The sequence below is a fragment of the Bos taurus genome, chromosome 3 (assembly GCF_002263795.3).
Source record: "Bos taurus isolate L1 Dominette 01449 registration number 42190680 breed Hereford chromosome 3, ARS-UCD2.0, whole genome shotgun sequence".
In the NCBI taxonomy this organism is placed as follows: domain Eukaryota; kingdom Metazoa; phylum Chordata; class Mammalia; order Artiodactyla; family Bovidae; genus Bos; species Bos taurus.
Window position 1 is genome coordinate 16,685,155 of NC_037330.1, and position 15,538 is coordinate 16,700,692.

Genomic DNA, 15,538 nt, shown 5'->3' on the forward strand with positions numbered 1-15,538 from the left:
GCACTTTCTTTCCCCATGGGGGAGGTGAAACTGCAGCCACCTCTCCCCCGCATTCACATTCCTGCCTGCCTGCTCAGGAAGGGGGTGGGGTGGGTGGCCGGAGCAGAGAAAGGAGGGCCCTTAGCCCCACTGAGAGTTGTAAACTATCACTCACATTTGCCTGCACTGTCAGGGGAATGGATGGGCAGGTGGACAATTCCCACATTTCAACTGAGGTAAAAGGGGATCCCTATGTTCCCACCCCACCCTCCTTCTTGGCTCCCAGACCTCCTGGGGCAGGTGCCAGGACTGCCCATTCAGTCTGCACTCATTATATTCTTACTGTATGCTGGTCATTGGGTAATAGAGCAAATAAATAGAGATCTCAAAGTGTAGTCCACAGATTCTGTGAGCCCCCAAGATCCTTTCAGGGGCTGTTGCTCAGTCAGTCAGTTCAGTCATGTCCAACTCTTTGCAACCCCATGGACTGTAGCCTGCTTTGCTCTTCTGTCCATGGAATTCTCCAGGCAAGAATACTGGAGTGGGTTGCCATTTCCTTCTCCATTTCAGGGGATGGGTGAGGTCAAAAAGATTTTCATGGGAATTCTCTGACAGTGCAGTAGTTAGGACTTGGTGTTTTCACTGCTGTGGCCTGGGTTCAAGCCCTAGTCGAGGAAGTAGGATCCTGCAAACTGCGCGGCATTGCCAAAAAAAAAAAGTTTTTTTTCCCCATAATCCTACTAATTATATATTATTTTACCATTTTTGGCTGCACTGAAGAGCACACAGAATCTTAGTTTCCTGACCAGGGATGAAACCTGTGCCCCTGCATCAAGGGCATGGAGTCTTAACCACTGGATTTCCAGGGAAGTTTTTTATTTACCTTACTGACTGTGTTGTTATGTGCACTGATAAGGCTGGTGTCTTAGCATAAATCAAGGCAGTAGCACCAAACCAGTCATTGTCAAAAAAAAACCAAAAAACAAAGCCAGTTTCTCTCAAGAATGTCATTGATAAAGCAGTAAAAAATTAACATGTGATGGGTTTATTAAAGTTATTTTAAATGAGTTAATAAAGACTGTTTTAACTTCTAATACAGAATATATCGATAGATAAAACCCACATAAAAGCTCTTTGGGGCCCTCAGTAATTCTTAAGGGTGTAAACAGATCCTGAGACCAACAGAGTCAGCACTGCTGGGGTCACTCATAGGCTGTTACACTGGCTCCTCAAAGTTGAAGGGAACTTTCTCACATATTAAATTGCCAGCTTGAGAAACGTCTTATTTAAAGCTGAGGGTAGAGAATATGGTTGTGTTTCTTGGCAACCCTGGCTCGAGAAAGGACACTGTCACTGGAATAAAGATTTTCATGGTCTCCACTCACAGGAGAAGCAAGGCATGCAAGCCCACAGCCCTCTGTACTTCCCTTTCTCCCCTATGTGCTGAATATCTTGTGTTGGGTCACGGGGGATTCAGGGTGCTTGTGGCCCATGTGGGCTAGGCCCAGATGTGGGCTTCCCCCAGCCCCTAGATCCATGTTTAGTCCCTTCTCCTATTCCCACTCAGGGGGTTCTTCCCCCCCCCCCCCCCCCCCCCCCCGCCCATAATAGTCACAGTGGGCACAGGGAGGGGCAGGAGGATTAAGGAATCCACATCCCACCTTGGCCTCGGCTGGGATAGGATGGAGAGTGAGTGTGTGTGCCTACGTGTGTATGTGTGTGTGTGTGTGTGTGTGTGTGTTCCCTGGGCATGACTGTGAGTTTTGGTCCCGTCCTGTGGGCTCCAAGTTCTCCCCCATACCAGTCCTCTGTCAGAGGTAGTATCTGGTGTCTCCACTGGGGTCAGCACATCTGAGTTATTCAAGCCACTTGTTTGGCAATGTGGGGTTGCTGTGGACAGGCTGATGCTGGCATCTCTCTGTCATCTCCGGCCCAGGGAAGGGGGGAGTGGAAGGCCAGGAGGGGACCCAGGTCAGCCTCGGGTGCTACTCCCTCGCTCCCCCAGGAGCCAGTAGGTCCGAACTTTGCCTTTGCCCTGGAGGGAAAAAGAGGCCATTGGGGTGGGGAGTGATACATCCACTTTCCCGAATGGTGGGAATGGGGACGGTTGCTTGAGAAGGGGCCTGGAGGAAGGTGAGCCCTGCAGGGACCTCAGGGGGTCGTGAGGGCAGGGACTTTCTTTTCTACCTTCATTTCTACATCCCCTCGAAGCTCCAGCTCGAAACCACCAAACTCCTCCAGGACAGCCTTGGTTTCAGAAGATAAGTGGATCTTCAGGGCTGGGTAGGATAAGGGAGGAGAAGGGAGACGAGAGATGCAAGAGTTGGGAGCAGGAGACTGGGGGCCATGGGGCTAGAAAGATGCTTTCCCACCTTCCTTTAGCCCTGAAAGCCTCCTAATTCAGAGTCCCACCCATTCCACATGGTGTCTGACCACACAGGGCTTGCCCTAAGAATTCCAGAGCTGTGTTGTCCACCATGATAGACACTAGTCACATGTGGCTATTTAAATTGCAATTGAAATAGTTAAAATGCAATAAATAAATAAAATGCAATGCCTCAGAGGCTACCATATTGGACAACACAGCTTATAGTAGAGTGTAGAGGTCAAGGGCTCAGACACTGGAGCCTGCGCTGCCTAGTTCGAACCCGAGCTTGGACACTCGGCTGGGGAAGTAATATTAACTCTCTGTGCCTCATTTGCCTTGTCTACAAAATGCTGAGAGTGACAGGACCCATCTCAAAGTTTTCCTGAGTGGATTAAACTTAATGTTATTCATAAAGTATTTTAAAAGAATCTGGCACTTAGGAGGCACTGTACAATTGGTTGCTATCATCGTTTTTTAACTCAGCACCCTCACATTAGGGTTGAGGGAGCCCAGGCCTTGGAGAGGAGATCTGCGCAGGCTGCTGAGGTCAGGCCCAGGCCTCCTGACTACTGTTCCCCGCAGCCCTTCCTTGACTCCATAGCAAACTGGTCTAGGTAATCTTAGTATTCCAGGGTCTGGTATTCAGTAGTTGCTCAATAAATGGTGACTGAATTGAATTGTGTTGACTACAGCAGGAAGCAGATCAACAGGAAGCAAGCCTAAGGGAAGAGCTGCGAGCAAGCATTTATCAGATACTCATTGTGTTCCAGGGGTTGTGCTGTGTTTTTTATAACCCCAAGACATCATCCTTTTAAAGACAAACAGCTGAAGCTCAGACAAGCTGAACAACTATTACGTGCTAGTCGTGTTATATGACTTTCTCAAATAACTCTTCTGAGGTAGATGTTTAATTCTCATTTTCCAGATAAGGAAAACAGGGGTTCAGGGAGGTGTAGCAAATTGACATGAAACATCAGTTGCAGAACTGAGATTCACACCTAAGTGGGCTTCTCTGAAGCCCTTTTGACCACACCCAAGAGGGCCCTAAAGGTAAGATTCCTGCTGGAAACTGTCAGACGTTGGTCTGGAAAGACTTTTCTGTCGTTTGGCAAAGGGAGCAGCTGGGACCTGCGTCTCTGATTAGACTCAAGGTGACCTGGCCAGGTTGAACCCTTATGAGATGGCAACTCAGGAAGAGAGAGAACAGGGAGTGGAAGGCATCCGCTGCCAGTCGGGCAACTACAGCCCTCCTGCCCTCCCTGTCCCACCCAGGGGACCCAGAGTACCTTCCCCATTAGACTCCATTCGTGAGGCAGTGTTGACTGTGTCCCCAAAGAGACAGTACCGGGGCATCTTCAGCCCCACCACGCCGGCACACACGGGTCCTGAAGGGAGTGAAAGCCCATGAGTTCAGGGGAGTAGGTGGGAGGAATGGAGGGTGACCTAGGTGGGGCCAGAGGGTGAGGCTAGAGTAGGGTGCCCCAGGAGAGGCAGCAGGTGGGATCCGTGGTCCGTGGGAGCCCAGGGGTGTGTGTAGGAGGAGCTGTAGGTGTATGCGCGTGTGTAGGGAGAGCTGGAGAGCGCTGGGGCTGGTCTCCCATCTTTCGCGGCCTCACCCGTGTGGATGCCGATGCGCAGGCGCAGCTGCTCCTGGGGCCGGTGGCGGATGCGGAAGGAGCGGACCGCGTCCAGCAGCGCCAGGGCCATGCGGGCCACCTCGCGGGCGTGCAGCCTCCCATTCCGCACCGGGAGCCCGGACACCACCATGTAGGCGTCACCAATGGTCTCCACCTGTGAGGGTCGCGAGAGAGAGCAGGACCTGAAGGCTCCAACTTTCTCTTCCCAGTGTGGGCCGTCACCCAGAGGGCACTGGCTCCTAGTCCACCCGTCTACCAGCCGTTGTGTTTGCTCATCCTCCATACTCCGCCCGGTTTTTCTGGCGGTTCCTGGGTCTCCCCGTGACACCTCCTCGTGACACTGTCTTTGCTCACGTCCCTTGGTCTACTTTATCTCTCTCTCTCTCTCTTTTTTTTTTTTAGTTCCACCTGTTTATTGCCATCTCCCTCCACCCACCTCATGCGCGCATGCTCAGTCACGTGACCCCATGGACTGCCACCCACCAGGCTCCTCTGTCCATGGACTTTTCCGGGCAAGAATACTAGAGTGGGTTGCCATTTCCCTCTTCAGGATAGTCTTCTCTCTTAAGGCTCTATGTCGTTCTACCCTTCACTTTTCTGTAACCCTGTCCACAACTGTCTGCCTGTTCCTTCCCATCTTTACTCACCTTGTATACGTCAAAATTGTCTATGACGGCATCAAAGCAAGTGTACAGGTCGTTGAGCAGGGTCACCACCTGGAAGAAAAGAGAATCCACAAGGGGTGAGGAGTAAGGGACCCCACCTGGGCTCAGGTGGAAAATGCAGACCCAGAAGGCAGACCTGTGAGATGGAGATGAAAAGCCAGCACAGCACACCTGGCTGCTCTCACACCTGTATCTGTGCCTGACTCACCTGCATGGGCGTGCTCTCTGCTGATAGGGCTGTGAAACCCACGATGTCACTGAAGTAGATGGTGACACTGTCAAAGGCTTCGGCCTGGACCGTCTCCCCGCGCTTCAGCTGCTCAGCCACTGAGCTGAGGGGTCAGGGACAAGGCAGGATCAGAAGATGAGCCGGGGCCAGGGCAGGGCTGGCGGGGGCACCAAGCACAGGCACTCACTGAGGCAGAATCTGGTAGAGCAGGGCCTCAGCCTTGCGCTTCTCCTCCAGGTAGGCCTGGGTCCGCTCCTCCACCAGCTCCTCCAGGTTGTTGGCATACTGCTCCATGCGTGACAGCAGGTTGTCCAGGATATTGCTGCTGTTCTCCCTGGGGAGGGGAGTGGTGGAGGGGGTGGTGGTGAGGGGGAGCAGCATGCCCAACCCTGCAGTGCCCACCCCAGGCTCTCACCCTACCCAGACTTAAGTTAACTTATACTGCAGCAGAGTCCCTGGAGATGGTCAGGGTTGGGGGGCACAGCAGGATGGGAGTGCAGGGGAAGAGGGTAAGAAGAAAGTCCAACTCATCCCTGAGTCCCCAGGGTCAAGTGTGAAGCTTCAGACGTATTGGCTCTTTTGCTCATATTGTTGAACACCAGTAGGCTAGAAGGAGGTGGAGGAGATAGAGGGCTTCCCACGTGGTGCTAGTGATAAAGAACCCGTGTGCCAATGCAGGAGACCCAGGAGACGAGGGTTCGATCCCTGGGTCGGGAAGATCCCCTGGAGGAGGGCATGGCAACCCACTCCAGTATTCTTGCTGGGAAATCCCATGGACAGAGGAGCCTGGCAGGCTATATAGTCCATAGGATCTCAAAGAGTCAGACACGACTGAAGTGACCTAGCACACATGCACACAGAGGAGGTAGAGAGGAACAGGGATCAATTGAGAAGAGAGTGAGGGCACAGACTAGCTAAGGGGTGTGCCTGGGGGACTGGCCCCCACAGAGCAACTGGGAAAGGGGATCAATGGGTGGATGGGAGCTCCCAGGGAGGACAGAGAGGCAAAGGGAGGAGGTTGAAGGCCATTTACTCTGCTTACCAGTGAAGACTGTGGAGAAGGGGCCAGGGAGGAGACTGGTATGAAAAGTGGGTGGCTGTGGGGACAACTGGGTCCTCCGGTATTCGCAAAGGGGGCTGAGGGGCTGTGGTGGGCTGGAGCAGGATATGTCTGGGGGGCTGTGCATGGGCTCTGCCACCACAGGGATAAGACTTAAGCGTGGGATACATGGTGGCTGCCGTGGGTGAAGGAGGCTGGGACGACCCAGGACTAACGCCAGCGACCTGTTAAATTTTCGCAACATCAGGCGGATCTGCTGGAAGGGCGGCCGCTCCTGTGGGTCCTCAGCCCAGCAGCGCTGCATCAACTGCCCCAGTTCCTCCAGGTGACTCTGCAGGGCCAGGGAGGGCCGGAAGGGGGGCTGCTCGCCCCGAGTCACACGCTCGATGATCTCTGTGTGGTGGGGGGAGAGAGGATGAGAGATGGGTTCAGCCTGGGGCCTGTTGAGTAACCAGGTGGGAAAGCCCAGGACCAGGGCAAGGGCCAGGGAAGCCCCGCAGGGAGCTGGGCCAACCGTGCTCAGGGTCACTAGCCACAGTGGGGGAGAAGGGGGCTGCGTTTCCAGGGTTCCCTCTCTCTGGAGCTGGGGTCAGTGGAGTGTGGCGGCATTAGGGGAAAGTGTGGTCCTCTCACCTTTGGGACTGAGGTCCAAACCTTCCACGTGGAAGGCGCCGCTCCTCAGGGCAATCTCCTGAAGGATGATCCCAAAGCTGTACACATCACCAGCCTGGGAACCCCGGGCAGGGGGCGAGGCCATTCGCAGGAGCTCAGGGGCTGTCCACAACTTTTCTGTGGGTCAGAGGTCAGGAGTCACAGGGTGAAGGGCCCCAAAGCTAAGGGGTGACGGGAAACAAGGATGTGGCTGGGCTGATCTGAAGACAAAATGGGGTGCTAGAGCTAGAAGGGGCTTGAGACGACTTTGTCTGACTCGGCTTTCTACTGATGATGAATTGAACTGGGAGTCAGGAAAGGTGGGCCCGAGCCCATCACAGGCCAGGCCATCAGTCTCCCTATTGGGCTGTGCTAGCCGTAGGGGTTTAGGGGTCAGAGTCATGCGGAGCTCACTGGCATAGAGGGTGTGTCCTTGCTCTGGCTCTGGATCCCGGAAGCTCTCCAGCCCGTAGTCGGTGATCTTGAGCACAAAGCGCCCGTCTACCACGCAGTTGGATGACTTGAGGTTCCCATGGGAGCAAATGGCTCCATTGTGTAAGAACAGCATACCCTGGGAAGTTCGGGGAGGCAGGGGTCTGAGTGGGACCTCCAACCAGGGCCAGAGAAGAGGCCTGCCTGGCCCCTCGCCCCACACCCAGTGTGCTCTACCTGACCTACCTTGACAATGTCATTGGTGAGCGAGTACCGGAACATCCAGTCCAGGGTGATGCTCTCATTCTCCAGGATGTCCTGCAGGACAGTGAGAGTCAGCCCTGTACCCTGCACGCACCCCCAGGAGGAGAAGTGCAGGGGTCCCGCTGACATAAACTGGCAGAACAGAACAAAGCTTCGTATTTACTCTAGTGCCACCACCCTCCCTCACTTCCATTTTACAGATGGGGAAAATAAAGGTCAGAAAAAAGGAGAGGCTTTCCCTTATGGTCAGTCAAGGGCGGACTCAGGGCTGGACCCAGGTGTCCTGACACTCCCTTGTCACCCTCACCTGTAGGCTCCCACGGGGACAGTATTCTGTGAGGATACAGATGTTGGGGGGATCAGTGCAGGCTCCCACAAACCTGGTCAAGTGTTCGTTTTGTACATCCCGCATCTGCAGGTGAGAGCCAGCATCAGAGCCTGGCAGAGACCTCACTCCTCACCAAATCGCCCCTGCCCTCAGGGACCCCTCACTCTTCCTAAGTCCCAATGTATTCTCTCCAGACATTGTATGAGCTTCCCGTGATTCCCACTCCTGTTCGAAAGAACCTGTCCCCAGAATCTGCTCCCTACTCCCTCTGCTTCCTAAGCCCATCCAGCGGAGCCCCTAGGAAATCTCCAGTAGCCCTTCTCCCATCTGTGATTCTACTCACAATGTGCAAGGGCCCCTCCCACGGCTCTAGGGCCCACCCTTTCCTAGGATACGCTGAGGTCCCTCCATGCTGCTTCTGTGGGCCAACCTCCCCGCATCCCCAGATTCTTCCCCAGGCCACCGCCTCCCTCCCTCCGCACATTACATGCTTCAGCTCGAACAGGACTTCCCGTGTCAGCTCAATGCGTTTCCGGTTCACACGTTTCACAGCCACGAGGTTGCCCTGAGCAAGGAGTGGAGGTGGTCACTGTGAGGAAAGAGCCCAGCACTGGGAACCCCACTGCTCTGACAGCCCACCGCTGCCCTAGAACCCTCCCCAGTCCTTCATCAGAGCACAGCCCTGCCCCATCCGGAAGACCAATGGTCTTACCCAGACTTACCTTATAATACGCTGTCTTGGCAAAGATTTGGAGTTGGCCCTCTGTGGTTAGTAGGGAGCCATAATTGGAGCCTCTCTGAAGGGGTGGAGTGCAGGAGGGATGGTCAGCCAGAGGGCCTAGTTCTCCATCCTGGCTGGCTGAGCTCTGCTGCCTCATCCTGTCCCCCTACGTCAGCTCAGTGTGTGGAATTTCAGCTCATCCTGAAATCCTCATTTATTTACTTTTTAGAAAACAAAATTTATCGGAGCGTAGTTGCTTTACAGCGTTGTGTCGGTCTCTGCTGTACAGCAAAGTGAGTCAAATGTATGTACGCATCTGTCCCTTCTTTTTTAGATTTCTTTCCCATTTAGGTCACCACAGAGCATTGACTAGAAGTTCCCTGTGTGATACAGTAGGTTCTCATTATTTACTTTAAAAAAAATGTATTTTCACATATGCTATCACTGACCTGTGAGGGAGGCTCTGTGGATGTAATCATTATCTGAGATGGTACTTTGCCAACAAAGCTTCATCTAGTCAAGGCTATGGTTTTTCCTGTGGTCATGTATGGATGTGAGAGCTGGACTGTGAAGAAGGCTGAGCGCCGAAGAATTGATGCTTTTGAACTGTGGTGTTGGAGAAGACTCTTGAGAGTCCCTTGGACTGCAAGGAGATCCAACCAGTCCATCCTAAAGGAGATCAGTCCTGGGTGTTCTTTGGAAGGAATGATGCTAAAGCTGAAACTCCAGTACTTTGGCCACCTCATGTGAAGAGTTGACTCACTGGAAAAGACTCTGATGCTGGGAAGGATTAGGGGCAGGAGGAGAAGGGGATGACAGACCATGAGATGGCTGTATGGCATCACCAACTCGATGGACGTGAGTCTGAGTGAACTCCGGGAGTTGGTGATGGACAGGGAGGCCTGGAGTGCTGCGATTCATGGGGTCGCAAAGAGTCGGACACGACTGAGCGACTGATCTGATCTTATCTGATCAGAGAGGGTATGTGACTTGCCCAAGGTCACATAGCAAGTGAAGGCCGAGCTGGGATGAGAACCTTGCTCTCTACTAACTTGTCAGGTGCTGCCCCCGTACCCAGCTGCCCCCGTACCCAGCTCAGCCCCGTCCCCCCAGTAGTGGAGCTCTTACCCCGCTCAGGGTCAGCCGGCTGCCTGCACTCCGGAGATGCCTCTCAAGGCTACTGGGCTGCAGGTCCTCCCAGCGCACACGCCACAGCTCTGAGGCCAGTTCCTTCTCCAGCTGCATCTTCCTGGGGCACGAAACCTGCACCTGAGCCCACGTCTGAGCCCCTGACCCAGGGCGGGGGTACTCAGCAGCCCCTCCTCAGAGCCCTGGGATCTCTGCAGGAGCTGAGAGATGGGTGGGGCAGTTACAGCCTCTCAGCTCCGAGTCAGGAGGCTTGGGTGAAATTCTGCCTCACTGGGGACCTTGGGGTAGTCATTTCTCTTCTCTGAGGCTCATGTTCACGTCTAAAAGTCCTCATGTGGAAACTGGGGATCTTGACGTTTATTTCAAAGCATTGTTATAAAAATGAAAAGAAATGTGTGTGGAAGTGCCTGGCACACAATTTATGCTCAACCAGCCCTGATTTTCTTCTCTCCCTCCTTGCTTCCCTCTGTCATCAACTTTTCCTGCACCTGTCAGCCTCCCACCAGAAGGCAGGAGTGAGTCTTCCTTCTCTCTTCTCTGCTCTGGGTGCAGCCCCTGGTACATGCCCAAGCCATCATCCTTGCTCAACTAATATGGGTCCAACACATTGCTTCCCATCTGGTCTGTACAAACAGGAAGGGAGGATAGACCAGCCTCAGCCCAGAACCCACATACTATGATGCTCCAACAGATCTGCTTCTTCTTGGATCTCCCAGATCCTCCTTGGCCACTCCTATCTCTGGTCCCTCCTCAAGTCTCCTGCATTGGCAGGTGGGTTCTTTACCACTAGCACCACCTGGGAAGCCCTTTCCCCTCCATCTTCATTGTAGGGCTTCTGCCCTTTCCCCTCCTTCTTCGTTGTAGGGCTTCTGCCCTTTCCCCTCCTTCTTCGTTGTAGGGCTTCTGCCCTTTCCCCTCCTTCTTCGTTGTAGGGCTTTTTAGTATCTTTTCTCCCCCATCTCCCTGGGCCTTGCTGTGCTGTCCCTACACCCCTCCCTCTCCACTCTTGGTCCCTGCCACCTCCTCTGCTACTGGTTCTCTGGGCCTTCCAGCCTCAGTCACCACCCTCATCCCCAGGCTCACCTGTATATGAAGAAGGAGACGATCAGGATGCTGAGAAGGGAGAGGCTCCCCACCAAAGCCAGCACCTCCAGGGTGGAGAAGTGGTCTACAGAGGAGGACCAAGTTGTAGCAAGAGAGATGTGAGATAGACATTGGAGAGGAGAAAGAAGAACTTTTTTATATATAATTTTTTTTTTGGCCACACTGCATGGCGTGCAGGCTCCTCTCCTGACTGGGATTTGAACCCATGCCTAAACTGGAAGCATGGAGTCCTAATCACTGGACTGCCAGGGAAGTCCCAGAACTTTTTAATATTTAATCAATGAACTCAGATAGTGGATGAAGGGACAAAAAAGGCAGGCGGAGTCTCTGCGGGAAACCCTCAGTGCCAGAGAGTAGCACCTCTTCGACTCCCTGAACAGGAAGCATGCAGTGTCTCCAGAATGGAGGCCAGGAAGGCAAGGGGCAGTCACCTTGGTTGCAGGCTGGGTCCTCATTGTCAAAGCCGCACTTGGGGACATCGGGAGGTGGATACCCCAGGGGCCAGTTCAGTTTGCACCCTGACATGGTCATCAGTTCTTGGGAAGTCCCATTGAAGTTCAGAACAACCTGTGGAGGGGCAGGAGTGGTGGGTGGGCAAGGGCCCTTGGTGAGGCCTCCTGTCCAGGGTAGCAGTCCTGCCCCTCACCTACCCCGTCTCCGCTGCCAGAGACTGTGTCTGCACTGTCAGCAGCTCACTGAGCCCCTGGCATGACTGGATACAGAGAGCCTCATACCCACGCCCCATGTTATCAGAATGGACAAACTTGAAAGTGACTTAAGCGCTTCTATATTCTATATAGAATCATAGGCCCACACTCAGGAAGTTTGTAATCTGGGACTGAAGCACCCAGAAAATAGGAAAAGGCAGTGTTTTCAGTCCACATTCCCAAGCCTAAACCATATACTCCTCCTTCTGAATATAGCCTGTCTCTGCTGGGAGGGGATCCTGCCTACCTTCAGAGAAATGGGGCTTGCTGAGGGCAGGGCTGTGTTCCCTTCTTACACATGGGGCTCCCCAAGGACAACACCTGAGTCCCTATCATTCTGGTTGTTCCTCCAGATTGGCTGGATCGCTTTTATCCAGGGTCCACTCTTATGCAGGGAGGTAGGAAGGTGAGATGTCACTCCCAGTTGGCAGTGCCTTCTTGGGGGCACAACCTTACCCTGAAGGCGCCAGTGTTAGGATCCATATCCCAGAGGGAGAAGTCGGTCTCCCGGTCTCCATTGCTGTCCATTTTCAGGTATCCTGTCACACCTGGGGGTATGGAGGATGATGGCTGTGTTTTGAGAGTGGAAGTTCAGGGACTCCAGACCTCATCTCTATCTTTTGATCTTATCTGTCTTGCCCTCTGCATATATATATATATATAAAAGAGATAGATGTGTCATCAGCAGGAATGATTAGTGTTGGGCACTTAAGAAGACTTCTTGATGACTCTAGGGAGATGGGGAAGAAAGCCTAAAGGCAGCTTGGAGGAGAGGAAGAGACTGGTGTGTGTAAGTGACTACCTGCACTGCAGGCCTAGAGGCTTCCTGTTGCCTCCTGCCTGGGGCCCCAGGGTAGCCCATTCCTGCCACCTGCAGTCCCTGACCTTGGAAGCTTCGGTTCCACATCCGCTGAGTGATGCCCTCCCCATCGGTGACAGCTCCCCCGTGTGCTAGAGTCTCCGTCACTGCCTGGATGTAGAGCAGGAGCCCATCGTGGAAGGACGCTGGGATGGTGTTCACCTGCAGGGGCAGGTAGAGCTGGGCTGCTGGGGGGAAGTATGAGGGGTGCAGAGTGGGGTGCTGTGGGGCAGGGAATGGGAGGTAATGGGAACTTGAAAGAGGATGGGCGAAAACAACCCCACCCATGTACGGACAGAGAGATTTCACTACTCATAAGACACATCTGTGTACACCTGCTAGGCACGTGGGGCAGGACGTATCGTCTTCATTTTACTGATAAAGATTTGAGGTTCAGAGGTTGAACAGTTGTCAGTGCCGCCCTCCATCATCAGGAGAGACAGGGGAGCAAAGGGAAGGGAAAGAAGGGCAGGCCTGGGGAGAGGAGGGAGGCTGAGAAAGCAGGGCAGAGACCAGCAGAGGGCTGTGGAGTGGAGATTTGGGGCCCACATCACCCAGGACCCCCTCCTACCAGGCCATCCTCCATGGTGAAGTTGAACTGCTCAAGGGCCAAGCGTTTTAGCTTCTGTAGGAATTCCAAGTACTCGGGATTATCCGGCTCTTTATATGTAATGATTTTGGCAGCCTGAGGAGGAGTCAGTGGAGAGGGGAGAGCTGGTTGGATGCTGACTCTGGTCCTCCCTATACCCTGAGTGCCCACCTCCCAGAGTTGCACCTCTGCTTAGCTCAAGGTCAGATAGGACCCCATGTCCTGCATGAGGTGCTGCCTGCATCAAAGCAGAGAATGTCGACGGGATGTGAACATTATCCTGCCTCAAGGGCATTCTCTCATATTTTTAGCCTCCTAGTTCTGAAGTCCTCCGACCCTCTATGTGCCCCTGGCCCCAGCCCCCTGCCCTTCTGTCACCTAACTCCCTCCGAGCGAGCATCAACAACTCCTTTTCTGGAATCCTTTCAGACACTGAGGCACCCAGGACCCGGAAGCGATGTGCCAGCAACCCAGAGCCCCACAGCCTGGGCTTCCAAGCTGAACCCTCACCCGAAAGGCCTGGTGGGCACTGACATCCTGCCCATCTCCTCTCTCCCAGGGCCTGCGGGGAGCAATGCCATGTGCACCTTGCAGGCTTTGCCCAAAGAGGTCCAGGTGGAAGAAAACATAGTCGTTCCCACTCAGGCCAGCTTCCAGGGCCAGAAGCATGAGGGCTCTGAAGGTATCTGGCGAGCTGCAGATGTAGATAACTGGGGAGAGAGAGAAGCCAGGGAAGCCAGGGTGTCAGGGAATGGAGGAGAAACTGAAGCTGGCGGGCCCAGGGGAGGAAGTTGAGACCCTGTAGTGGTTAAGTGGAACTCCTGGCTCAGTCTAGGCTGAGCAGGAGAAAGCCGAGGGAGAAGGTGGTGGGAGGGGGAGGAGGAAGGAGGCCAGATAGGGAGAGCAGGAATGGTGGAGCTGAAGGTGGGGAAGGTGAGGTGTGGAGCAGGGAGAGCAGAGGAGGGCCAGCTGGAGAGGGGACTGGAAGACGAGAGGGCATATGGGAGCTCCGGGAGGAGAAGCTGGAGGAGGGAAGGAGGCTGCTGGGAAAAGACGGGAAATAGGGGAGAAAAAGAGGGTTAGGAACTAAGCCGGGGCCCCACTAAGTGTCAAGGTGGTAGCTGGAGGCCTTTTTTACTTCTGTTAACTCCGGAGGAATCGGTGGGAAGGAGGCGAGGGAGTGGGGAGGTGAGAATACAGGCGAGCCTAGGAAGAAGAGAGGGGACCATGGAGAAAGACAGGGAAATAGAAACTCAGAGGTGGACGGGGCGGAGGAGGCCGAGGCAGGAATGAAGGGCCCAGAGGAGGAGACGTTTGGTGCAGACGGGAGAGAGTCCCGAGGAGGGCCTGGAGGTAAAGCGGCCAGGCGGGTGTGCCCTGCCTCTCACCTCGGCCTTTACGCCGCACGGTGCGCAGCAGCATGGTGTAGTGGTCGCGGTCTCCCTCGGCGAATTCCAGGTGGTCCACCGTGATGTTGAGGCGGTCGCGAACCCGCATGTACAGCCCCTCCACCACGAAGAAGCAGGGCTGGTCGTCACCGGGCTGGTAGGCGTAGAGCACGAGCGCCTGGCGCTCCCAGCCCAGCCGTCGGTGCAGCGCCGCCACGAAGTCGCCCAGCTTGGCGTGGCTGGGTCCCGCGCGGGTGGTCAGCGCGTACTCGTCCTTGGCTCCGAAGCCCACGGCTGGGGCGCCGGCGGTCAGCAGCGGCACCCGCCAGTGCGCGGTGAAGCGGCCCACGGGGGCGGCGGCGTACACGCAGCCGGGGCCCAGGAACACCGCAGGGCTGTGCTCCCACTTGAGATCCACGGCGGCCAGGGGCGCGGCGGTGTCGGAGCAGACGCCCAGCGCGCTCTCACTGCTGCCCAGCACCGTGCGGACTGTCCAACCCGGCAGCAGGTCCGGCCTCGCCTTCACCCGGGCCAGGGCCAGCTCCACCGCCGGTCCCACGCGCGCCCAAGACCACGGGTACGAGGTGTTGGTCAGAGGCAGCACCACGGCCACCGTCAGGTTACCAGCGTAGCTGCCCGGGAGCAGTAGCAACGGCGGCAGGAGCAGAAGCAGGCGCAGGCGGGCGCCGGAGGGGCGCCCGGGGCGCGGCATGGCCTCAGCGGGCACCATGGTGGGCGAGCGCTCCCACCATGGCCTCAAGCGTCCACTCCGGCTGAGCGGCCGGTACGGGCACCGGGAGCGCCCCTGTGGGAGGGAGGAGGGGCGGAGCGGGGGCGCTCACCCCGGAGCACGCTCCCCCTCTAGCTGCGACAGTCCGCGCCTGGAGCGCCAGGGGCGCGCGACCTAGGGGTGTGCCCAGGGCTCTGCGGAGCAGGTGGGTGCGAGGAGAGCGCGGGGGCCGAGAGGACCCGAGTGTGAACCACAGGGTGTCTGTGTGTATGTTAGGAGAGAGAAAAAGAGAGCGCGAGCGAGCGCTCGGTGGAGAAGGATGGGAGAGAGGGCTCCAGGGAGGATAAGGGGAGTGTGTTTGTGTGTGTGCGTGAGCGCTTGGCTCAGGGAGTGTGCCAGAAGGGGCGTCCGGCCGGCCCAAGTCTCCGACAGTCCGAGGGGAACTGGGGAGGACCCAAGCCAAGCTCCGAACCCTCCCTCCCGGCCGCTTCCCCTCCCAGACTCCGAGACCGTAGAACCAAGCCTGGATCTTTAACTCCTTCCTCCCCGCCCCGAAGTCGTGGACTCTCCGAGCCTCTCAACCCACTCGGTTTCCTCTAGATCCTCTTCCCGCTTCTCGGCGGGCCAAATGTGTTTCCCCTCCGAGAAGCGGTACTCGCAGAAGGGGCTCCCTCACCG

At 55.5% G+C, this 15,538-nt stretch overlaps 1 protein-coding gene across 1 annotated transcript; it reads right to left on the minus strand.

Annotated features, from left to right (window-relative positions):
- Positions 1 to 1,722: 1,722 nt before the first annotated feature.
- Positions 1,723 to 15,254, minus strand: NPR1 (natriuretic peptide receptor 1). The gene is made up of 22 exons (NM_001192751.1): positions 14,131 to 15,254; positions 13,253 to 13,452; positions 12,725 to 12,838; positions 12,180 to 12,315; positions 11,751 to 11,842; positions 11,019 to 11,154; positions 10,567 to 10,651; positions 9,463 to 9,583; positions 8,336 to 8,410; positions 8,101 to 8,178; positions 7,593 to 7,697; positions 7,268 to 7,339; positions 7,004 to 7,160; positions 6,572 to 6,727; positions 6,163 to 6,331; positions 5,066 to 5,212; positions 4,858 to 4,981; positions 4,632 to 4,700; positions 3,964 to 4,138; positions 3,634 to 3,732; positions 2,167 to 2,258; positions 1,723 to 2,014 (listed from the first exon to the last, which is right to left on the minus strand). Exons 1-22 carry the CDS (start codon positions 14,858 to 14,860, stop codon positions 1,952 to 1,954), a joined length of 3,195 nt encoding a protein of 1,064 aa, NP_001179680.1. The 5' UTR covers positions 14,861 to 15,254; the 3' UTR covers positions 1,723 to 1,951.
- Positions 15,255 to 15,538: the final 284 nt, after the last annotated feature.

What these genes read in the sequence shown, in the direction of transcription:
- NPR1 (NM_001192751.1), bottom strand. Translation starts at nt 14,860, where the DNA reads ATGGTGCCCGCTGAGGCCATGCCGCGCCCCGGGCGCCCCTCCGGCGCC. An exon ending in CTCTACCAGATTCTGCCTCA is followed by an intron (nt 4,982 to 5,065) that starts GTGAGTGCCTGT and finishes CTGACCCCTCAG; the next exon opens with CTCAGTGGCTGAGCAGCTGA. An exon ending in GCGCATCGGCATCCACACGG is followed by an intron (nt 3,733 to 3,963) that starts GTGAGGCCGCGA and finishes CACTCCCTTCAG; the next exon opens with GACCCGTGTGTGCCGGCGTG.